This window comes from Triturus cristatus, chromosome 11 (assembly GCF_964204655.1).
Source record: "Triturus cristatus chromosome 11, aTriCri1.1, whole genome shotgun sequence".
NCBI lineage: Eukaryota > Metazoa > Chordata > Amphibia > Caudata > Salamandridae > Triturus > Triturus cristatus.
Window position 1 is genome coordinate 569,703,010 of NC_140594.1, and position 25,935 is coordinate 569,728,944.

The following is a 25,935-nucleotide window of genomic DNA, read 5'->3' on the forward strand; positions in this document are numbered from 1 at the left end:
CAGCCATGGCATTGCGTGAGATGATCCTGGGAGAAGGCCAAATCGTGCTTTAAAAAAATATTTTTTTGTTTTGAGAACCAAGGGGTTCCTAAATGGGTTTGTGGCTTGGCCGTTTTGTAATCGTTCATAAGTATCCATGCATGCAATCTTTTTGCAAGGGATTCTTTGTCTTTCTGCATCGATAGTTGTTTTGTTATTTTTTTTATAGTCTTTTTAAAAGATTCTGTTGTTATAGGCATATCCCAAATAGCTGAGTACTCATCTAAAGCAGCTCGTAAATTCTTCCAAAATTGAGATTTCAGATTTGTTTGTATTTCTTGCCATAACAGTTTGCACATTTGGTTAATGGCATCGATTTTTATTATTTTACGCACTTTACGAATTGGCCTTTCCTAGTAATGAGTTGGTTAGAAGGTTTTAGTCAGAGCATTGTTTATGGTTTTAGAGTCCTTTCCACACAGTGCTTCACTACTGTATGTTATACTTGGCAGTAATTTTGCTTTTATCACTTTTAAAAGTTGGAGATAGCTAGGTCCCCCAAAAGACTTCTGCAAGGTTCGAAATGCAGTCAATAAGATATTACTTCCCCTTTTCAGATCAATCTTGCGTGGTTGGTATGATCCTTTATCATCGAAAAATACACTCCGGTACTTGTATGTTTTTATTTGCACTAATTGACAATTTTGGAGGAATAATTTATGCTTGTACTTTGTCAATGTCTTATTAGTAACTTCCATTACATTGGTCTTGGTGTCATTTATTAACATGCCATTTGCCAAGGAATAATTTGGTATACTATGTATAAGACGTTGCAACCCAATCTTTGTTTGGCTTAATAGGATAACATCATCCGCATATAATACATTTTATATGTGTCTTCGGCTAATTTAGAAGAATAAGCATTCACCTCATCAATGGCTTGTGTTAGGTCTGATAAAAACAGGTTAAAAAGCAATGGGGCAAGAACGCACCCTTGTTTTACATCCAAGGAGATTTTCTTGATGAGCATAAGCCATTGCCTAATCGTACTCTAACCCAGGTGTTAGAATATAATAGTTGAATTGGTTTTAGAAGGAAAGATGGGATTCCTAGCTTCTTCAACTTTTCCCAATGTATTTGCCTGTGCACACAGTCAAAGGCGGATTTAAACCGGAGTAAACCTTAGATTTGTTGACTTAGCTATCCTGAGGGATAGCTGTTAAAGTAGTGTATTTCGTGCTCAGGGTTGGGCTTATTGGTACGGTTAATCCTCAGGACACCAGTGGTAAAAGGCTCTCATTGTTACAGTTTGAGCTCAGTACCTTCTGATTGCCATCGTGTCACAACGTACCTGGAGCCGCCGTAACGGAGGACGAGGGTGAAGACTTATTCCCCCCTTACGTCTCTCCTCTCGTGTATCTCTCCTCCACACAGGATCCCAGCAGAAGTAACCACGCCATCTCGGTTGCCTACACTGACTTCCGGGGTTACAACGGCCAAAGCATAACACTGTCACGTGGGCCTATCAGTAGCGAGGAATATGGCCTGGCTGTCTTGATAGGCCGCCCGGCTGCCAACGAAAAGAGAGAGTAATTGGATTCCAGAGACGGACTGGGCGCTCAACTCGCCGAGACAGGAAGACGACGTCGAAAGAAGGGAGAAACCGGACACATCCCTGAGCGAATATCGGCGTGTGGAAGCCAATTCCCCAAAAGCATCAGCAGACAGGGAACCGTGCCCGATCTCGTCCTGCGACAAAGACCACCACATTCTAGGAGGAACATGACTGTCCGAGGTATGTGCACAGCTACGGGGCATTTTGTTAAGGAATCCCTGAGGGGTGGAAAGGTCCTCTGAGAGTAAGGGAGGGGGCGGTCATTAGCTCCTGATAGGCGAAGGGAAGCCCAAAGGTTGGGACTACCCTCGAGTGGGGCGCCCACGTAAAGCAGGGAAGGGACACTGAGGACTAGGTTAGCCCCTCACTCCCTTCTCCCTGAATAAACCGAGACGTGGAGACCGTCCTCACTTCTTTTCGTCTTTTTTTTTTTCCCATTTACCCCCCCCCCTTCTTCTAGGACCAAGAGGTGTCACAAGAAGAAGAAAGAGCCCATACAGAAGGTCCCTTGTCTGAAGCAAGTCAAGTGAACCAACTGAAACCCCAGAAACATGACGTGAAGTGACTTAATATCCAGAAATAAAAACACTCAAAGCACACCCAAGCATCCTGTTGTTTCTCACACTGCCACATGTGGTGTCAGAAGTGGGATCATTCTCCATAGAACAAAGAAATGGAGAACCTCATCCAACACGTAATACGTGGACAGGAAAAGCTAGAGTGGGCAGTGGAGAGACCACTGACTTCCGCCCAGGCGGACAGAGAACTTCTCAAAGATTCCCTGACCCAACAGTTAGACTGTATACAGAAAGTAGCTGTGAACCAGCTCATCTAACCTCCCAAGTACGACCGGGGTCACAAACAGGAAATCCTAATGTTGTTTTGCAGAAGTAAGTTCCGGGTGAGTATCCCCATGCGTTCTTGTTGAACTTCGAAAGGGCAGCGAGGGATTCTGGTTGGCCAGAGCAGAAATGGAATTTCTTTTTCGCACCTTACTTGTAGGCGAGGCTCAGGCCGCATATCAGGTCGCCAACGCCACAGGCAACACCCCCTGTTACGAGATTAAGGACATCATTCTGGTATGGATCAGGAGGGAACGAGGTTCTCCCGGAGATAATCCAAAAACCCTATACTTCAAACTCAAGGCTGCGGCGGATAAATGGTTAAAACCACAAGAGAACAACAAGGAAGAGATCATGTCCCTTATATACCTTGAGCAGTTCCTGGAGGCTCTTCCCTTTTCCACAAATGGAAAAGGGGCTTATGTGGTTTAGCCAAAACTGAAAGAAAATTACTATTACTTTCACAAGACATTATTGTGGTATGCAAAAGAATGACTGTATTCAATAATATTTGATGAATTCCCTTAACATATCTAGCACCAAGCTGCATTTAAAATTCCATTTGAAAGTGTTTAACACCCATTCCATATGGGGATCTGACATGGTTGACCAACCAATGAAAGGTTTTATTGCTCTGATGTGGCTACTATTGGAATCTTGGAGCATTTAACCTTGCAATTCACATTAGTATTGAAAAGCGTTTGCGCCAAGTAGCGGCAATCTCGCACAGTGAGAAACTTATACTTTTACGAGCATACAAAGATTTAAGGAGTTATTGTTCTTTCGACTCACAATGTGATTTTCTTAAATCACAACTAAGTAAAAAGAATAAGTGTTGTGACTGAAATCTTAGATGCTATGTATATTTGTTAATTTTAATTGCGCTCACTGTGCTTATTGGAAATATGTTTAATTTGTATCTTTTAACAATTTCTCATTAAACAAATAAATAACAGACCTCCCTGTACATCGAAAAGAGCAATTTGTCGGGCCTTTTGTAGCAACTTGGCACCCTGAAGCTGCTGACTTACCACACCTTGCGAAAGCACTGGCACTGCACAAGGCACGGATGAAGAGGACCCCATACAAACTCGGAGTCTGTGCTGACAGCAATCTACAACTTTCTAAGCGGAAGTGGTCATCCTACCAGAAGGCCCATCATCTCAGACAATAGGAGAGAAAAACAAGTATTGGCAAATCCAATAGCTTTCGCCTATGCGAGAGCTATTGGCTTTGCCAATGTCTATTAGCCATGTTGTACAGCAGCGTGGAGTACAGTGGCGTGGCATGGCACTAAGGCACGGTGCGGAGAAACGTAGATTGGAGTGGCGTAGAGTAGAGTTGCATAGAGTTCAGTGAAGTAGTGTTGAGTGGCTTAGAGTGGGGTAGATTAGAGTGGCACAGAGTGGAGTGTCATGGTGTGGTGCTGAGTGGCATAGTGTAAGGGTAGGGTGGGGTAGAGTAGAGTGGCATTGAGCGGAGCGGGGTAGAGTGGCACTGTGGGAAGTGGTGTAGAACTGAGTGGAGCGGCATGGCACAGAGCACAGTGGAGTAGATTGGACTGATGAAGAGTGCAGTAGCATGGAGTAGAGTAAAGTGTAGTGGTGTAGAATAGAGTGGCATGGCATATAGTGCGCTAGTGTAGAGTCCGGTGGTACAGAGTAGAGTGTCGAAGTAGAATGGTGTTAAGTAGAGCGCAGTGGTGAAGAGTGACAAAGTAGAATGGTGCTAAGTATAGGAGAATAGTGCTAAGCAGAGGGCAGTGGCGTAGAGCAGAGGGCAGTGGCGTAGAGGGCAGTGGCGCAGAGCAGAGGACAGTGGCGCAGAGCAGAGGACAGTGGCGCAGAGCAGAGGACAGTGGCACAGAGCAGAGGACAGTGGCAGAGGGCAGTGGCACAGAGCAGAGGGCAGTGGCACAGAGCAGAGGGCAGTGGCACAGAGCAGAGGGCAGTAGAGTAGTGTAAAGTGCAGTGGCATAGAGTGCAGTGGAGTAGAAGAGAGGGGTGCACTGTGAAGTAGAGTGGCGTAGAGTGGCATAGAGTAGAGTGGTGTAGAGTACAGTGGCGTATAGTGGTGCAGAGTAGAGTGGCGTAGAATTCAGTGGCATAGAGTGCAGGGTAGGGAGTTGGAGATAAAGAAGCAACATAGAAGGGTGATGGGTGGGAGGGAATAGAAGCAACAAGGATGGGAGATGGACCGAACAATAAAGCACTTATATTGAGTGCTTGAACACAAAGAAAAAAGTAGCTCCAAAAACTAGAGAAGGGGAAGGACGCAAGTACTTGGCCATGCTCCAGGGGAGAGCCAAAAACAAGAAATAACAGGGCGACCACAAAAGGGAGCAAAGCAAATGAGTGGGACGCTGAAGTTAATCATTGGTAAGCTAAGGCTGGCTGTAAGCCCACTGTATGCAAACAACATGTCTCATGCTGTCGAGGCGAAACCTAAAAAAGAAAAGACTGGCTTGCAGGGGCTGGTTCAAGGTTGCTCAGCATCCTCTTGGGAGCTCGAGACAGTTGGAGGAAGGACGTATTGATCTGGGTGTCCTTTTCGCTATCCCCAGCGGCTTGAAACACAAAGGGTAAGAAACTTTTGGGGGAGGGGGGATACTATAGAATTTCTTGTATTTGTTCCTAGCTGCCTTTTTGTCTATTTCAACATAAATAATCATCATAGGGTCTTGATGAATGATGAAGATGTCTGTAGCTGAATAGCTGCTACAACTAGCTGACTTGAGACAGGGATGACATTGCCAGTAACTTTATATACTCTAAGTTTTTAATACTGTGTTAGAAATGGGATTTTTGGTTGGCTAGGGCATGTGCAAAAGTCGGGCAGAAACCACCACTTCAGTTAGGATAAGGGAGTTACATTCCTAAAATAACCCCTGCTCACCCCCTTGGTAGCTTGGCACGAGTAGTCAGGCATTTATCTTAGAGGCAGTGTGTTAACCAACAGTAATACAGTGCAAGCACTACAAAAAGACACCACACCAGTTTAGAAAAATATCCAATTTTTTTTATATTTAAAGACAAGACCAAAACCGATAAAAATCCACAATACAGTACTTAAAAATCTTCGGTTATCAAAATATGCTTGAAAAATAGTTCCTTGATGTCGATAGCTCCGTCCAGAGCTATCGCGGCGTCGTGAGCAAACAAAAATAGTTCTGGCTGACCGCGGCGTCGCGGGCCATCTACGGTGTTGGGAAGACCCGCAAATAGTACCTTTAGAAATGCAGGGGGTCGGCGACCTCTCGTTGGGCTTCCGAAAGCACGGCATCCACAGGTGTCGGTTCCGGAGGTCGGTGCAGGAGTCGTCAGGGCCCTCGAAGTCACACGCGTTTCAGATCAATCTCCTCTCTGTTGAAGTCAGGAGCGCTGGTGTCGACAGGCATCGGGTGCTGCGGTGCGAAGTGCAGCGGTGCGGTGCCCTCAGGTCGTGGTGCGAGTAGCGGCTCGATGGCGGCGTCAGACGGCGGCGTCAGCAAGACCAGGGTCGCAGTGCAAAGTGAATGCGGTGCTCGTCGCGGTGCAAGCAGCGTCGTTGCTGAAGCGCTGTCATCGGCTGACGAACTGGAGTCGATGTCGCCGGCATCGATAGGCCAAGGCTGCGGTGCAGGATGAGGGCGGTGCATCGTCTTAACTTTACGAGCGGTGCCCTCGAACCACAGTGCAAGCAGCGGCATAGATTTCGGCATGGAGCAGTGTCGTCAGGGATACCAAGGCGTCGTCGTGAAGCGAGGCGGTGCAGAGTGCGGTGCCCACAGGTCGCGATGTGAGCAGTGGCTCGGTGGCGGTGTCAGCAGGTGCCATTGGTGCGACCAGGGTCACAGTGCGGCGTTGCCCTCTGCGGTGCCTTCAGGATACGGCGTCGGGTTGCTTTTTCTCCTGTTGCAACACAAAACACACAGTCCCCAGTGCGGAGGGCAGAAGAGCTTGAAGCCTTTACTGTTTCTGAGACTTCTTGAACAGGGGCAAGCTCTACCTCAAGCCCTTGGAGAAACTCACAAAAGTAGATTGCAGAAAGTTCAGTCCAGTCCATTCACTGCCTAAGACAGAAGCAGCTACTGCAGGCCAACACAGCAAAGCACAGAGCAATGTGATAGTTCCTCCTCACAGCTTCTTCAGCTTTTCTTCTTGGCAGTCTTCTTGGTCCAAAAGAGTTCTGACGTTCAGGGTCTGGGCCTCAGTATTTATATCCCAAAATCCTTTGATCTCTTAGGCAGAGAGTGTCCGTGCCCAGCCAGAACCAGATCTGCCTTCTCTGTTGTGACTTCCTGGCAGGAGGTGGAGACAGCATGGTCAGTGGCAGACCAGGCCCTTTGAGGTGCAAGGAAATCTCCTCCCCATTCCCCAATTGCAGCCCAGGTCTATTCAGCCCTTTCCTGACCCACCTAGACTATCTGGAGCCACTCCTGCTCCCCAGCCTTCTGTCATCCAAACCCCAGACAGGCAATCCACATTCCAGCAGAGGCACACGGGATGACTGAGCAAGAAAATACCTACTTTCTAAAAGTGGTATTTTCAAACACAGAATGGAAAAATCACCTTCCCAAAAAGATGCATCTTTAGATTCTGAGTTCAGGCATACTAAACTTTATTTTCCTACCTAATTCCCCGGGCCAGTTATGCATATAAGATGTTATAAACAAACTTCAAACTCCCCATTCTGTCCTACGGGGAACAGGTAACCCTTCAATGGCGAAAAACGAAATTGGCCGTAATTTGCTATCAGGACATGCCACACACACCAGGGCATGCCCTACCTTTCACATACACTGCACCCAGCCCACAGGGCTACCTTGGGCCTACCTTAGGGGTGGATGACATGTAAGAAAAGGGAAGATGAGGGACTGGCAAGTGGGTGCACTGGCTAAGTCGACATGGCAGTTACTAACTGCGCGCAGACTCCGCAATGGCGGGTCTGAGTTACCTTTTCAGGGCTACTCACGTGGGTGGCACAATCAGTGCTGCAGGTCCACTAGTAGCATTTGATTCACAGGCCCTGGCGCACTCAGTGCACTTTACTAGGGACTAACAAGTAAATCAAATATCCAATCATGGAAACACCAATCCATAACACAATTTACCACAGGAGCACTTGCACTTTACCACTGATCAGCAGTGAGAAAAGTGCGCACTACGCCAGCAAATACAGAGTAAAAACCGGGAGGTCAGAAAGAAAAAACTCAGGGGAAACACGCCAAAAGATGCCAAGTCTAAATATTTTAGATTTGCGAGTCCGGAACAAGGATTTTAGACGCCTTATTGGCATATTCGTAATTTATTTATTTTTAGGATCCACATGAGATAAGGGGACGCCAAAATTGACAGAGTGGCACTGCAGAACCTGGCCCATGCGCACATTTCTCACCAATGCTGGATAGAAGGTAGATAACCCACTCCACTATGCATAACCCACACTGGGTCCTGGCAATATGAGGACAAAAAGACCTCTGCCACTAGGAGGAAAAACTGTTGGTGAAGCTATATTGTGGATTCAAATCAGTGCCCACACAATGTGTTTTGAGGGGCCCATTATTAGATGCCTTTGTGTTTTATATTAATATACTCGGCGAGGCAAAGAATAGGGGATTTTTTCACACATAGACTAGTACAAATGTAAAGAATTGCGAAAAGGGTAGGTAGAACGTGTCCCACTGCTCTGCAGAAAGAAAGCGGAAACATGATGTTAAGATTTGTATGGGAAACAAACCCAGTGCATAACACGTATGATATGATCTCAGAAGGATTTGATACAACTAGGCTGTTATGCTGGTTCTGACCAGGAACAAATGCATAGTCTGGGGGCCAATAAACTCTGCAGGTGAAGGAAGCGAGTTTGTGGTACAATATTAGTAGTACCTTAGTAGGTAGAATTTTAGTAGCTATATGATGTCAGTTAAAATCTTCATTTTACCCAGAGTTCTACCTTCTAAGTACCAACATAAACCAGTTAACCTTTCTTGTTCCTGGCGGCCAGCTGGTTGCTACAGGGTTTATGATTGCAACAAAGCTGCAAGTTTACTCATTTATGGTATTGTATATAATTTCATGACCCCATTTTGATGAAAAATTGTTCGACTCGCTTTAGGAGCCCATCAATAGACGCACCTCGTACTGGTTTACTCTAAGATTCCAGCCTTAATGCTTTAGCCCATTCACCAGTCTAGCGATGAAGCACTGCCTGGAGCCACTTCTGCAGATTGGAAAATTCCAGCTGTTTGCGATATGGGTTAAACAGATGGGTCATTGATCCTTCAGTAAAGGGCTTCAGGACACAGCCAAGCAAGTTCTCAGCACATCACTTTTGGAGCGTACTCATGTGATGTGAGCCAGCTATTGTAATCAGTTGCGTTGCTGCCATCTTGCCACTGTCACAAAGAAGTGACAAGTTTTGGTTTCAGGCTCGCACATTAGCTTTTACATGTACACAATTATAAAAACAAAATTAGAACAAGAAACTCATGACAGTGTTAGTTTCATCCTTCATCCACAGTTCGATGTGTGCCTCTGAAGATGATTAGATACATTCAGCTTATGCCAAGTTATTTTACTATGTATTCTATTGAGGCATCAGATTAGGAATGAAGAAGCAGAAATAGGCAGCAAGAGTCTTCTTTTAAATTTCCACACTAATGAACATTTAGGATGTATTTTGTATTCACTATCATTTTAAGATGGATGTTATAGTCTTATGGAAGCTCTGGGCTCTCCTACCACAAAGTTTATTCTTTCAAAAGAGGTACGTTTTTCGGATGTTCAACCAATTTTCGGGTGGTTCTATCATTCCTATAATTTCCAGTTCACTTCCCATGCACTTTATGCTTTACTTAAACCTAATTCAGCAAGCATTGGCATAGCCAATAGGTCTCGCCTTTGGGACTTTATAAGTGTTTAGCCATGCAACAGTTGCATAACTAAATACTTATAAGGTCCCAAAAGCGAGACCTATTGGCTATGCCAAGCGGCTGTGCGGCAGCGAAAGTGATCGCGATCAAATATCAAAGAGGCCGCGAAAGTGAAACTAATCGTGGAAAAGCGCGGCACGCGTGCCCGCGCACATGCACTGTAGCTCTAGGCTGGCCTGGTAGCACTTTTTGGATCCCTCTCAAAAAGTCTCGCCAAACCAGCGCATGCGCTGGGTCAGGCGAGACCTAAAAAAACAAGTTCAGCAAAAATCAAGGAATGAAGACAAACAGTCTGGCAATATACCACGCTAAGGATGTCAGATCTGACATGCACTATAGATTTTATCAGTAAAACTGTATCTGCAAATTTAGTTGCAATTTCAATGGAAGATGTGTTTTCTGTAAATGACAGTGTGCTATCTTGCCATGCTTCAGTAATATATTTGCGAGAATATGCTCCATAATGCACCACCAGCTTCATATTATACCTTTACTGCTCACTTTCTGTAAGGTTGTAGCTCATTTGCAACACTTTTCCTTTGCTACTGGTTGGATTTTTCAGAAACCTGATTGTAACATTGATGGTAGCACCACCACACAGAAAATTGTTTAAGCACCATTGGGACACGGGGTGCCTGGGCATGGCAGACATCTGCTAGTTGGTATTTTGCAGTAGTCATTCCCCTTGAACACAATCATTCATTAAGGTGCCCGGCCAGTGAGCTGGGTCTGGTTTGATCCAGGGAAGGTGAACACAATGAAATCTTTTATGCTCCATTCACTTGAATGTGAATTCAGCAACAGGCACACAACATCTGGTTTACAATGGCTAATGAAAGTAATGGGAGATTTGGAGAGAGCATCCTAAGGGGCATAAAGGATAAGTGGCACAACTTATCTTGTGTCTGCCACTACTGCTATGAAGAACCCTACAATCTTGAGTCTACATTAATACAAGGGGACGATCATACCTGAGCACCCTACCCCTCCTGTACCCAAACACTCTTTATGGATTAGGAGTACCTTGACCCTGTATAGGTTCACCAAGCAGAGAGAAATTAGGTATGCTTCTTAACTAGGGGTGTGGATTAAAAGGTCTTTTCACCATCTCTATTAATCGGCTGCGCCAATCGTTAAGTCATGTCACGACCTGGCCATTGGTTCAAGTTGAAAGGAGTTCATTGTTGGGCAGACCCATGCTGCTCAGAAGAGTGTAGATGTCTAGTGGGGAGCAACACACAATCATTTGCAACGCATGCAAGGCAAGGGCCACCTGTGCAGGAAAATACACAGGGGCTATTAGATTCATAAAATGAGGAGCGGGGCAGCACGGGATACAGCACTTTGCACTTATGACCTTATAGTTATTTAGTGGCTCCTTTATTATATTCAAAGTAGTATTAGTCAATTTAGCATGAGCAAGTAAGGGATTCCTGAGGGCTTGTTATTTATGTGGTAGTGACGTGCTGGTGGAACCTAAGAGGGAAACACGTTTGAAAGTGTCTTTGAAATGTGGCTTTCTCTGTGGCTGCTTTTGTTCTTTCGTTATTTACCTTCAGTCAATCACTGCATTCAGGAAAGGTGAAAATCTCTGCTCTTCAAGAGCAGAGGGACTCAGTGGAGCTCAAGATCTCTGGGGTGGATTAAGGGACACAAATGGTGCTATATTGGAAGAGGATAGGGACCTGGGGCCACGAAATGTCCTCTTTGATCTTTGCTGCCTCGGTTAGATCTGCTTTCAAGAGGTGACCGCCGGGGAGATGCACTTTCGCCTCGTGTGAGCGCGGGAATGTGCTCTCCTAATCTGCGGTCACACGGCTTTGGAAATGAAAACATTTTGTCAATGCGCAGGTAGTACATATAGTGCAGCATCACGTTTCAGCGTATTATCTCATTGTTCATATTTATTTACGTCAACACGCTTGGGTGCAGCCATTTCATCACCACAAGCTGTATTACGGAAAATGTGCTGAGGTTGCAAGCAAAGGGCAAATTCTCTATTCGCCACCCTAATGTTTCTGTGGTAGAAAGTGAAGCAATTGGATGTTGCTCCACTGCCGGCGTGTTAATTAATACTCTTTTGTGAGAACAATTATGAAAATGCATTTTGAAATTATAATGACTCCACTAACGCTTATAAATTGTTAAACATGAAAGCCAGAGGGACAGGTTTTTTTTTTTAGCAACGGAAACTGCCTTTGTAACTAACTACGCTTTTTAAATTCCCGCAAGCTGATTTTGTACTTTATGCTAATAATACATTTTAAATGGATCAAGCTTTTTTGTACTATTTTGCTATTTCTGTATTTAAAACGGAACAAACTGACTTTAGCTCGAACGTTGTCCCGTTTTTTCTATTCTATCACATTTGCAAGGTGGAGAAAAACATGCGTAAACACACTACAATTTTTGCTATGACGGAAAACTTGAGTTACGAGCAAACCCTGTTTGGTACATTTCATATCACACAAGCAGTATACATGTTGCAAATTGGACTAATTCTGCTATTTTCAGAGCAAATTTCTGAAAAGCAGGAAGTTCAGTATTTGCGATCGACATTAACTTACAAACAAGCATTGGTCGCGGGGAATGCAAAGATGCGGGCTGCAGCGCAAGAGAGAGGCGGAGGCGGGCACGCGCCGGCAAACACGCGAGTGGTGCGCGCGCAGCAGCGCCCAAAGTGAAAGTTATTGCACGCGAGCGTGAACGCAAGCTTAGGCCAGCAAATGCCGGTGGGAAGCACTTTTAAATCCCACTTACCAAAGTCGAGCAACAGCGCATGCGCTGCTGTAGGCTCGACCTAAAAATGGTAACGTTGCAGAGAGTAGAAGTTATTTTAAGAGGGTGCAAAAAAAGTGTAAATTAACAAGGGAGCAGGAAGAAAGTGTGGAGAAGCTCCAGTGCTGAACGCCTGAGGTGAGCAGGGTTGACTGAGCACAAAGACGAGGGCAAACGACAAGATGGAGCTGAGAGGCATTAGAAAGGAAGACTATGACCAGGTATACAATTGAAAATAACAAAAGGAAAGTAAACAAGCATTGGCCGTGCGCGCGGCGGGAGAAGCGGGAGTTGTGTGCGCGCACGAAAGTCATCGCAATCACGATCGCTGTGAAAGCGAAAGTCATCGCGATGACGCGCTAAAGGCGTTCCTGAGTGCTGCTGGCTGGCCTAGCGCATGGCGGCTGCGCGCGTGCACGCTCAAGTGCACGCAAGCGCTAGGCCAGTCAGCAGCACTTAAAAAACTCAGATACAAAATGTCTCTCCGAGCCAGCGCATGCGCTGGGCTCAGCGAGACCTATAAAGGGGTTCATACCAATGTAAAATTGTAAACTACCATGCCCATTCCTGAATGAGCTCAGGGAACCCTGCATGTGATGTTAGACCCTTCAACAATAGATGCTGGCCAATGATGGTAATGCTTTTGACTCAAATTGAAAGAAAGCTCTTCTCAGCAATATACATGGTATTCTACATAAGTACGTATTTCAACATCTACCACCTTTACTGCATTCTGCTAGAGCTGATGTTCCTAACGATGATTCCATCACAGAGGCTCGGGATACACTAAAACTGCATTTCACAAAGGATCCAAATGCTGTTGAATAAAGATTTAATTGTTATACTCGTTGTCAAATGGTTAAGGAATCAGTTGACTCAATTGGCTGCTCTAAGGGTTCCGGCTGCTCAGTGTGACTTTGGCAACACTGTGGCTTTCTAAATTCATAACCAAGTTATTATTTGTTGGTCCAAAAAAGTCAACACAATTGCTCAGAAATTGCAATTGCAAGTCAATGTTAGCAAAAACTGATTGTATTTCTTAGGGTTTGGAACGGTCTATTTTGATTTTTAACAGTACAAGTACTAAATGCTAGCTAAGCAGGTCTTCAACCTTCAACACCCTCTCTGCCTCATAACAGAAGCTATCAAATGCCAATCACTGACAGGAAAAGGGGGGGCCAGAGCCCATACCTCAACTGGTTCTGCCAAGTACTTGTCTGCTTTGCCAAATAGTCCTAAAGTCTACGTTCCCTGCAAAAATGGCTGATATGAATGGCCAGAAAAATAAAGTAACACATGCCAATCGGAAGAGATCAAAATCGAATCCTACTCCCAGTCAGGGACATACCAGATAGTTCATCTACCCTGAAGGCAAATTTAAGGAAGTTAACCACTATGTATGACATTGCCCAAGGCACCAAAACCTACACAGATCTTCTCCCAGTGAAAGTGGCTGGGAACAGGAAAGATCTGAAAGTTCTTCATATCAGAATCACAAAGTTGAAAATAGCATCAGCACACTAGAAGATTTCAGTGACCTCCACTCCAAACACCTATGAAAAACTGTCAACTTAAAACACACTTTAAAGAGACTTCATGGACTTAGAAGACCACAACAGGCAGTGTAACCTGAGAACATCTAGTATATCGGAAGACACAAAACTCAGCACCCCCGCCTATCGAAATTTCAACTATACTGATATTCTACTTTACCAAGGACTTTGAAATTGAACGTGTGCAAGTTTCTACTGTCACACCCAAAAATGCCACCTCACCTAGACTTCTAATCTTTAAACCGCTAAGACACCAATTTGCAGAACTCATCTTCGCTCACATGCACACTTTAACAGTTCCCTCGAAATGTTAGCTAAGAGTAATATTCAGTGTTATGACTTGGTCTTTTCTAATCCACCTACCACACTAACTACATACAACTTCTCAGAGGCCTTAGAACACACTTTTTTACTACACATCTACATATCAAAATTAGTAATCTATGACCTGAGACCGCTCACTTATAGCCAAACAATGATGACACTTATGCTAAACTAAGTCCAGACCAGGTAGGTCATACAAGTTTGGATCAACACTATAAGCCACTTTCTACAATCAACATTAGAGTGATGCAGAAGACACTAAGTTCTAAGACATGTGGAAAGACATGTAATTCTAGTCAACTTGGTATTCTCCCCTCAGTGAACTGTACATCATGCAGCCTCCATGCTCATACAATAACAGGGAAGCATATCTGTGAACCCAATTTGTCTTTTGCTGTGTTACAGATTCTACTGTTATGGCATGTTTAATAGCGTGGTTCAAAAACAATTTCTATGGTTCCCTCTGACTTTCCGTAGATTAACGTTTTTAGCCAATTCCTTCCTGCTACCCATGTACGTTCATACAGACAGATCTGGTTTCCTTGAGACTTACCCAGGTTGGGATGAGGTTTTTTAGTTGTGTACTTTAATGTTTCTCATTTGGGTCTCTCTGGCCCTGTATTACTCCTACACCCTCTATGTACTTATATCCTTGAACTTAACCAACCCTCCCACCTCATCTGACCCTACATCAAGTGGCCAGAGGATCCAGTTGCTTTATCTCTACCTTGTGAATTGTGTTTCCTGAAAATCCCTGTCACCTACTCCCTCCCAACACCACTCAACCCATTTCCTATGGCCAACTTGAAACACCAAAGGACTTAATCACCCACTCAAAAGGAGGAAAACTGCTACTTACTGCACCAACCTGAAAGGGGACCTTTTCTTCCTGCAAGAAATCAAAGTCTTCTACAGAGGAACCCTCTCCTTACCCTCGGATTGAGACAATGACTTAGCCTGTTCAAACATGGATGCCAAAAAGAATAGAGCTATTATTAACTTCATTTAGAAGATATATGGCCTGATCAGAATAATTTCTTAACAAGAAAATGAGGGTAGATGGCTCATCACTAGACACAAACATGGGGACAGTGAACTTTATACGATAAATATCTATGCACCTAATAGAGACTGTCCACAATTCTGGCAATCACAAAACAAATTATTGCTCCTATCGCCAAAGAAATGTATCCTCTTCGAGAAAAATTCAATTAACCCATGGGCACAATCCCAAAAAGGCAGTCCACATCCAAATTTAGACCCTACCCCCAAACAGATAAATCTATGTGTAATCTATGTACTGCCCATGGTCTTCATGACAAATGGCATTTCCACAAATATACAGGCAAAGGTTTCACATTATTTCCATCCTTTCATCAGAGCTATTCACGCACAGATTACATACTCATTGAAGTCACTCACCTACAATCTACAGTTTTCTCTTCAACCACCAACCAAGAAGTAGTGATTTTGGATCATGCCGTCACCACTCTTTCCCCACAAAAACGGCACCCTCAGCCCAAACAGAGCTCCTGGCGTATGAACAACGAAATCCTTGAAAGGGAGTTAGACATCTAGCTTTAGATAAACTGATAAGGCTTTCTATCTTCTATTTGTGTGTGCAGCAGTAATTAAGAGGAGGTTTATGGGGGAAACGTTGAAGGGGTGGAGCTGCTGTACATGAGATTAGTAAATTCATGTTCTGTAGTGATCGACAAATTACAACAAAACACTTGTGTCAGATATCACCTATAAATATTAAAGTATTACAATTTGGCAGCAAATGTCCATTGGTTGTAAAACATGGAGTGTTGTAATGGGCCTACAATCATCCTTTTCACTAGAGGCCAGTGCCCCTTAACCTGTATTTCAATGGGCCCAGGGAGTCTGCGAGCACTACCAAAGATTAATTTACAAAATGAATAAAGTATGCACAAATAAAGAAGCAAAATTAAAAATATGGAAACTTTTTCTATCTTTGGTTCTGAACTAAACAAAATATTTCACTATTTGCATTTTTGTGTGGTGTATATTTGTTTTTGTGTGTATTGTTTTGAGATTCAAATCATAGAAATTGCGTAGGCTGGGGGTCCCTGGGGTCTGATGACGACTCAATGCTGGTCCCAAGATTAAAGTTAGGATTCAGCGGGTGTCCACTGGCATCAAAAGGTTAAGAACTGCTGCTATAGACCGATACAGTTGACAAAAACGTTCTCTAGATAGCAAACGAAAAAAGTGTACATACCAACACAATCTTCTTGTTTATTTTCTGCCTGGCAACGAAGACATGCATCTGAAAGAAAAACAGCACAAAAAAAATAATCAACAATTGCTACCTTGGGGTGTGTTCAATTAGTGCAATTGAGACTAGGCTCATCAATTGCAGTGATCAAAATGCCCAATCAACACAGAATAATAATAAGAATGACTATTGATGCACCAAACAACAAAATTAGTCATATTGTGGCTCAATGACAAAAGATACTATTATCCAAATGAATGCTGATAAGGTAGGAAGATAAGTGGATGAATCAAACTACCAGAAAGCTGAAGTTAAAGCTGCCAAAAAAAATCACTGCTACATCGTGGATTATCTCAATGAGCTAAATGAGCACCATGTAAAACATCAGAAAAACAGAAGTTACAACACTTGATAAACTGTATCCACAATCCCCTTTACAATGTGACCTTCTACGAAGGCAGACAGGTGATTAGGGTTAATATATGTACAGGGGACCCTACGGATGTTTTATTTCACTAGGCATAGCCAGAGTGCCGGGCGTACAGGACGACTATAAGTGTACTATGAACAGGTGGTATTTGAAGAAGGGCTGAAGCTACCGTGACAATGCACAAGAACTTGTTCTTCAACATTGATCTGCACGGTCGGATGACTCGGGAGTCCCTAGCAAAATGTGATACAAAGTTGTGAAAACTATTAGGAATAGATTGACGGGAGAAACTTGAATGAATGGCTGAGTGCGTATTTTCAATATAAGGGCAACTAGGAAAGTATGTTCCCGGCATAGCTGGGATCCCTGTAACAATGGTTTAGGCCAGGAGTCTTCTCCCCATGCCACTTATCCAAAAGATAACTGAAATGTGTCTACTGTCAGAATCAGGTTTCGGTGTTGTTGAAAATGTTAATTTGTCCTACTGGGTTATTGAAGAAACGCATCTTTTAAAATAATGCAATGTTAGATTAATAATGGCAGCAGCGTGAATGTGAAAAGTCACTCAAAAATTCAGCTGTTCAGCATGCAGGGGCCATATTCATAGATGTAGCAAAACATGGCAAGCTGGCTGAGCTATTTAAATTCTGCACTATACTGCAGGCACACGATCAGAAAGTGAACCATACAGCTAACAGAGGTATAATTTGAGCACGTGAATAGCAAACATGTCAAAACTATTTTATCAATTTAATTATGTTAGAAACATTGTACAACACAGTTTCTGCCACTAGGATGGCCTCATAACAATAGTGGTCGTTTGGGTCACTGTCCAACAAAGTTCTACATGCTATGAATATATTCCTGGTTAGGTTTTGTCACTATAGGTAGATCTGAAGTAACGACTGTGTAAATAAATGTGTGCCTTTCACTTTTGGTAAATCTTTTTCAAAGCTAACCGGAGTCCATTGACAAGATTTGATTTCACTAGCAGTCACTTAGGTGGACTCACAGATTACTAGAATACGATTTATGGAACATTCTTTCAGTGCGTCTGAAAAGATGTACTTTTTGTGACGGTTCTAGTAATAATGTTTCTAATTTTTATCATACATACTTTTATTAATTTTTTATTACAAGATTTACAGCAACGACTTTCACATGCGCTTCAGATAAACATCATATGAACTGACAAGCACTAAGTTTGTGAAAATACTGTATCAATGTGTATCTGACAATGACACACTGAGGAAAGGAATTTGTATTTACTTCACAAGAATCACCTTTACGACCATGATAAAAAAGACGATTCCACAGCATAAATATCTTGATGGGACATGGTAATCTTATTGTTTAGCTTTATTTTATTTTCTATGTAAAATAATTGTGTGGATTAGACTTACTGTGTGATGCTTAATGAACTTCTATTACCTGAATAAACACAGAAATGGGAATGGCTGATGCCATGCCATCATACAAAGTGTAGGCATGGAATTAATTGGCAGAGGCGAGACACACTGTAAAAGTGCACCCGACACATTTAATATGGAATGAGGATTCTCAGCCTCCGTGGCTAAGGCGAATGGATGTAAAACAGTCCATCTATGTCTTCCACATTGAAGGAGAGCATTTTATGTTTTCCCAATGGCTAGCTATACAAGTTAAGTAGCTATGCACACAATATATATTTTGCCACGAGCTCCCATTAGGAATCTTTACCTGCTCATGGTAACCATCAGAGACAACTGTCCATTGCTGTACTAGAGATAATTCTCAATTTGGTCACTGGAACTGATCAAGATATAGAGGCGTACATCACCCAGAAAGGCCCATAGCCTCTTAGTCATCCAGCTTAGGTTAAGCCTTACAATTAAAGCTCCCACAGCCATTACACAGAGTCTACAGTAGCACTCTTTGAACACATACTCAAACAAGCCAGACACCAGTTACTTAACTTGGGCGGGTTTGAATGTAGTGGCAATGTTAGAAATAGAGATAAACCACTTTGAATGTTGATTAAATACTTTCAATGTGTAACCTCTGATAAACGACCCAGTATACACAGCTTGAGAACAAAATTTAAGATAGAATTTGTTATTCACAGACCTATTAAAGAGCCTTTTGGAAGTTTAGATGTCCACTCATCAACCATTAGACCAGAACTGGTCCAAATTCACACTTTTACAGTGAAGGAACGCTCCAGTAATCTGGCATGGCAGATGTCGCTGTCTGTTACTCTTTAGCTCCCAAGGGTAACCATGCCATGCTTCCATAGGTTTGTAATGGTTTCCTGTAAACACTACATTGATGTATGATGAAAGGGTCGACTTTCATTAAGCCAGCTAAGTCAGGCACCTTCAGTTTTGAATCTTCTATGATTGACACACCCTAATGTTAGGAGATTTAACTGATGGTAAGAAACACTTGAAGAATCCAGGAAAGTACTTCAGGTCGCAATAATACATGACGCACAGACTTAATTTCCCACACGCACACCTGAAAACATGGAAACTAAAGTGCACATTTAAGTGTCTCGAATCTAGGTCATTACTTCGCAAGGCTTTGAATCGGGAGTCATTAATTACATTGTGGTAAGTACACTGGGAGTAACTCTCCATCGGAAGTGTTTGCATGAGTAGTGCCTTTGCATCATTACTCTATCTAAATGTAGACACACCAATATGTGTATTTGTAGATACACATTTTCCGATGTTTGGGTAGATACATGTGTGTATATGCACATGTTTATGCACTTTATGTTTTACCAAGTGTCTTATAGGCAATCATTTAGTAAGCTGACAAATATTTTCAAACTTTATATTGGGAAACATGTCTCAATAGCATACCAGACAGTCTAGCAGGGGCTTCTGTCGAAAAAAAAGTTACTGATTAACTCAGCACTGACCAACAAGCAAACAGTCTAAATACATGTATTAACTGTTTATTATTGCAATATTTGTTTGCAAAGTAACAGTGTGTCAATGTGAGAGAAACTATCGGACACAAACAGAAGACTTGCAAAAGCTTGTCAGAGATCAAGCACTTAACAAGTGGCTTGATGATAAAGGACTTATTTTGGTTAATGATTTTTTTACGGATATAAACCAACAAGATGTAAAAAAAAATTTAAAAAAATAAAGAGAACCTGGAATTTTGTGAAAAGACTCAGCGTTGGCTAAACATCTTGTGGTTTTGGACTTTCAGCCATGCTCAACAGCAGATGTGTTGCTAGACAACATAGCTAAAAAACATTCAAATTGACACGGCCAATAGCTCGGGCAGTGCTGCGATCTTTTAGCTTTGCCAATGCTTGTTCAGTGTTGACGGGGTCTTGCTGAACAATTGTGGAAGTGATAGTGAGAAACAGTTGAGGAGCTTTGGAGTGAAGCAAGGCTGTGTCATAACGGCCAGAGCTGCCAACTGGGAAACCTGAGCACCAGTGTTAAAACTGACACAAGTAGGATTTGCGTCCTTGAAAGCATTTTTAGGTCGAGGACCGTCCGGTCTGCCGAAGGCAGAACCGGAAGTTGGAGATTTAATGTTTTGGAGAAGAGGGGCTTGAACCCGCCCCTCTTCTCCCCTGTTCTCCATTGGCTGGCCTCTTGAATGCTGGCCAGCCATTGGAGAAGAGGCTTTGTCACTCCGATCAGGCCCCGTCCTTTTCATATTCGGGGGCGTGTTTTTTTCTACTTTTCTGATTATCTCCTCCAGCCAATGGCAAGAGGAGAGAAAAGAAAAACACGCCCCCAAATCCGAAAACGCCACTGCGTTTCTCCGAGGCATTTCTGCTTGACCTCGGAGAAAGGCGGTGGTGTTCATGGCGTCCTCTCCCCTGCTCTCGGCTCCCTCGGTGCTCCCGTGTCCGGCTGCTGCTCTGGTCTCCTCCCCCTGTCCTAAAAAGTTTGAATGTGAAAATGTGTTTTTGCGTCACACTTGTGCTCGTCCCATTGGTGTCTCCGTTCCCCCAGCTGCTGCCATGAATCAGTGTTAATGGCCCATCAGCGGGAGGCGCCGCTTCGCACAATGTGTACAGACGGAAAGCCTCCCTTTGTGTAGGCGAGTGCCAGGGAGCCAGCTTCGCACATACCTGCCAGATGTCATGTTCAGAGCCTGCTGGGCGTCGGGGTGGGTATTCGGGTGCCATCAGGTGTGCATACCTTCATTCTGTTTGTTGTGCAGCTGTTAGCATCACAGGTGGACCCCGATTGCATCCACGGACATGGAAGTCCAGAGAGCCCTTGGAGGCGGCAGTGAGGAGCGACGCGTGCTTCCGGATAATGACGTCCTCGTGACTATTTTGACTACGCTTAGCTTGCAGCCACCAGTTATCTAGGCTAAATTACCTCCTACCCGGATTGTGTTCATCATAAAAAGATTCAGCTCGGTTTTCTCATAAACCATTGGTCACATGGTTAAGGGTGCCAGGTGGTTCATGTCATCAGGGGAACCTTTCACCAGATTTTTTTTCTAAACAAATTATTGTCATGTGGCAACTGAGTTCTGGTGTGTGGCGAGCAGTGGGTTGGAAAATGGTGTCCGTGATGAGAAAAAGCCCTGTAGTGACCTTACACAAGGGTTTTAGAAATGTTGCAAACCCTGGACAACTTTCAATTCCTTTATTTACAGCCTATTTTGTGCTTGCATTACATTCCGTAGACAAAAAAAACGAAAAACAACCCATCCCTACCCGAATTTTGATTGATACCATTTCCAGTCCCTCTGCGCTTGATGTCCTAATTGTCTTTTATGGGCGTCACTCACAAAGGTCTGCATATAAATTAGTAATTTACAACTACTAAAAGGGCTGTCAGTGCCAGTAATATTTAGAGATGTGGGTGGGCAATGGCTTGTGATGCATTCGCAGGGGGTGGAGCTCGCAGTGTGGGTGTAATAGTAGAGGAGGCGGGCTATGCTGTGGCTTGGGGCCAGGCGTTGTTAGCAATATGTGAAGCGCTGTGGTTAGAGGAGGGACGGTTTGTTGATGTGTGAGCGCTAAGGAGATGGGTGTCTTGTGTAAGGAGGTGAAAAGGGAAGATGGCTTGCAGTTTCCGTGTGAGAATGCCTGTCACGCCATGGAAAGGGAGAGAGGGCGGGAAGAGACAAGGAGTGATGCACTACTAGTAAGACGCCCCTAGAGGAGTCCTCTGGGAAGTCGTGAGAGTTTTGAGAAGGTAAACAGCCACTCCCCCCCTACAGTCCCCATCGAAGCGTGCAGCCAGTGCCTGCTGGTGGTGTACATTTCCACTGTCCATCCTACGCAGCACCCTCAGCAGCTCCTGCACGCTTTATCTTTAGTGGCGAAGTTCTCTTTTTATTTCCTTCTGATGTTGGCATTTAACTCCTTCGTTTCTCGTGCCTTAAACACTGTTAAATGCTGATTTATTGCTAATCTCGTCACAGGTGCTGGAAGTTTTGTGGAAGCCACTGTGTGTGTGTGTGGCTCTGTGTATGTGGCTCTGTGTGTGTGGCTCTGTGTGTGTGGCTCTGTGTGTGTGGCTCTGTGTGTGTGGCTCTATGCGTGGTGGCTCTGTCTGTGTGTGGGTAACTGTGTGTGTAGGTGGCTCTGTGGGTGGCTCTATTTGTGTGTGGGTTGCTTTATGTGAGTGGCTGTGTGTGTGTGGGTGGCTCTGTGTAAGGGTGGCTGTGTGTGTGTGGCTCTGTGTGCGAGTGCAAATGCAAAAGGTCTCACATTTGAGAGTGATTAAGCTATTGACATTGTAAATAACAATGCCGTTTCTTTAACCCCTTCGCTGCGGCGGGAATTCCGCCGCAGCGCTAGGGGGTGCGGGGGGGCAGCGCGGTGGCGCTGTGCTCATGACGGAGCCACTCCGTCATGAGCCACGGTTGAGCTGTGCTCATGACGGAGCGGTTCCGTCGTGACTCCGCCCAGTTGCGTTGTCCCCCCGCACAGGCGGGGAAACAGCGCCGCGTGGGCGGAGCGGCCGCCAACGGTCGTGGCATGACGGAACCGCTCCGTCATGAGCACACGGCAACCGTGGCTCATGACGGAGCGGTTCCGTCATGGAAGGGGTTAAATGTTTTAAAAACAAAAACATAAACAAAAATAATGTCATGAGCAATGCCAATAGCTCTAACTTTACCAATGCCGAGACCATTGCATTGTAAATGCTTGTTGTACATTGGCTGAAAGCAAATCGTGCTTGCTCTTATTTTGCATTCTCTATTACCAACAACCTTCAGATGGTGTTAACTGTGAGCACAAACCTATGAACAATGGGTAAGAAAGTACCCAAGCAAGAACAAATCATTTGCATACTTTACTCCCCACGTTTACACACCAAGTGTTAACTGAGTGCAAAAATGAACTCTGGGCCCAGCACAAACGTTATTTGCAAATGGGGAGGTTTTATACATGTTTTTACACCAAGGTGTAAATTATCCCAATAGTGTTTGTGTGGTAAAGGTAAACGCATCTGCTATCTTTTTTTACTCGTAATTTATTTACCGTTCTAACAGCCAAAACGATAAAGAACGGGAAGATTCGGATGCAAACAGCAAGTCAACAATGGTTTTAGGTGCCTCTATGCTCTTAATTCAGTTAATGTCGCAAGATCTAAATTCACACAAAACAACAAGCGCCTAGACACTGCTCGACTTGTAGTGTGACCTTAAAAAAAAAAAAATCACTCCACAGATATTACAAAGATTGGAAAAGAAAAGCGGAGCAGGGACTGCAGTTAAAAGCTATGCTGTGCCTCTTCCTCGATATTTTTTATTAGTAGATATGATTATTGTATAGTAATAAAGAGATCTAAAGAATAGTTTATTCCTTAACGTGCTCTTGTCAATCCCAAACGCAAAGTAAGAAGATTATCACGGATATCACCATGTATGAAAAAAACATTCCTCCTATCAGTGCACAATGTGTGTAAGAGACGCGTGAAGTAAATAAATGTAGTATTGCGGACTATACAATACATTCAGCATGCATGAAACGGGACTACTGAATTCATCGGATGCATGGGTTAACTAATAAAGCTGATTAAAAAAAAAGAATTACGACTTACTACGATCACAATAATGTATTGCAATATTTTCTGTCTCACTGAAAGCTTCTTGAGCACATAAAAAAACGGTGACATGAGTTAACGGAATGTGCACGATTACATTTGAATTAGAAATTAGAATTTTTTTTAAATGCGGCTCTAGCAAACCTACTCACACCAATAAGGGTTATTTGCTGTAAAGTATATTTTACGGGTAGTCAAAAAGAAAACAAAGATGGCGATACACGCTTAGGTCCCTTTTACAGAAAGGTCTCACAATGATTCCACTGTAAGCGCAGACCACACCTAAATCGTCTATTACCACAAAAAAAAGCTATATATCCACCTATGTTACAAAATCTCCGCTAAACATACTGCAGGATAACTTGCGTCTGTAGAGCGAATAGTGTGCTGCCAGACGGCCTCCATAATAAATTAAGGGAAATGTGAGCGCTGGGCGCTTCACATATATTCCACGCTGCCCTTACGGTTGTTTATATTTCTATGGACAGGCATCTATAAGAATATTAAGGTATCTGAGGCAGACACATCCTATTGTCAATTTTACGCCAGCCCATCAACCCCTGTCCCACTGAATGGGGCGGCTTATGTGGTACAGAGTCTGACACCTGAAAAATCGGCAGTGACTGCAATATGTGTAATGTAAGGTGTGGGTCGAACTGATGGCCGGGGAAGGGAGGGGGGCAATATTATTATAAGAATCCCAGTAACTTCTCCATTATTGTGGTTTGTGTTGGGGAGGGACAAACGACATGCCCCACCCCTGTTGCCATTCAGGGGGAGGGACCTTACGGGAAGTATCTAACTCTCTTCCATCTATTCCCCCTGGATGTGTACAGGTTGTAGTAGGGTCGTCTATCCAAGCATGCATTTGTAAAAGGGTAGGGGGGGGGGGGTGAACTGCAGAGTATCCAGTGAGAAGGGGGCTATGCGCATCTATTCCTAAAAAGCTAGAATATGGGGAAGGGCGGTCAGTATGTTCAAGAGACATTTTCAACTCAAGATATATATGTGTTTCGGGAGAGGTCACAATCGCCTCTCTGAACAATAATGACCCTCCGTTTAGAGGGGATGGGTGAATCTCTGCGGCGAAGGGAGCGTCTCGTCTTTACTTCCTCTACAAAGGCTACTAATGGAGATGACGAGGCTTTCTCACAAACAACCAGCCGTACTCAATCCCACACAAGGGAAGATCGGTGGTAGTGTCGTAAAAAAATTCGACTTCGCAAGCCGGCAGGCCTCAGCGAAGCACCGGCCTCGAGTAGCGCCTCTTACCCATGACCTGCACCCGGCAAATGGCGCAGGTGTCGCACTCCACGTCCCAGCTCCACATAGCCACCGCGTTCCATTTCTTGAGCGAGAACATCTTGTCGGTGGTGCCGGCTCTGGAGCTGAAGGACGCGGCGTGGGAGGGAGGAGGGCCCGGCTCGTCTCCGTCATCCATGTCTGCCATGGCGTCGGGAGGAAAGCGGAGGGGGAGGGCCTTAGGGTGGAAGGCCGCAACTGCAGGCGGTTGCCGCAAGTTGGCGCTACGGCTCACGTTGACTGAGGCCGATTAGCTGCACAGCAACAACAAGCACTGGCAAAGCCAATAGGTTTCGCCTTTTCAAGTGTTTCTATTTTTGTTTTCGCTCTTCTACAGTAGTTGTGTGTATAGAAAGTGTCGATTGTTTGTGTCTGTGTTAATAATTGTTTTTTTAAAATGTTTTGCTGATTCAGTGAGGTATGTTGAATGTTGTGACTTTGTAAATAAAATAGCACGAACGCTAGACGCTGGGTGCTTGCCGGAGAAGTTTGTGAATTGCTTTTATTTATTGTTTTTTAAACGTTGGTGAAAACTTGTTAGGTCTCGCCTGAGCCAGCGCTTTAGCGCTGTTCTGGCGAGACTTATAGTAAGCGAGTTTTGGAAGTGCAAACAGTGGCTTTTCAGGCCTCCAAATACAGTGCATGTGCGCCGTCCGGGCGCGCGCACCATTTGGAGGCCTGAAAGCACTCGTTTGCTTTCACTTTCGCGGGCCACACGGCCGCTTTGAAGTGTGATCGCGATCACTTACATTTCGCGGGCGCTTTGATGTTCTCAGTTAGCCGCGCGGGCCACTGCGAATATCAAAGTGCCCGCGAAATGTACACGCCATTTGCCATTCACAGATAACTCTGAAAATACTTCATGTAAATCAGTTTGGAATGTTCTCACTTCAGCCTCAGAACAACCTAATTTCCCCCCCTGTTTT

The 25,935-nt window shown here is 44.2% G+C and overlaps 1 protein-coding gene across 1 annotated transcript in view; it reads right to left on the reverse strand.

Moving 5' to 3' along the window:
- RNF7 (ring finger protein 7) overlaps positions 1 to 25,197 on the reverse strand; it is a 40,758-nt gene extending 15,561 nt beyond the window's left edge. The window contains exons 1-2 of the mRNA XM_085633646.1: positions 24,980 to 25,197; positions 16,250 to 16,297 (exon numbers count right to left, since the gene is read on the reverse strand). Coding sequence (XP_085489772.1) covers positions 16,250 to 16,297; positions 24,980 to 25,157 — 226 coding nt within the window. The 5' untranslated portion in view covers positions 25,158 to 25,197. The remainder of the gene's footprint in view (positions 1 to 16,249; positions 16,298 to 24,979) is intronic.
- Positions 25,198 to 25,935: the final 738 nt, after the last annotated feature.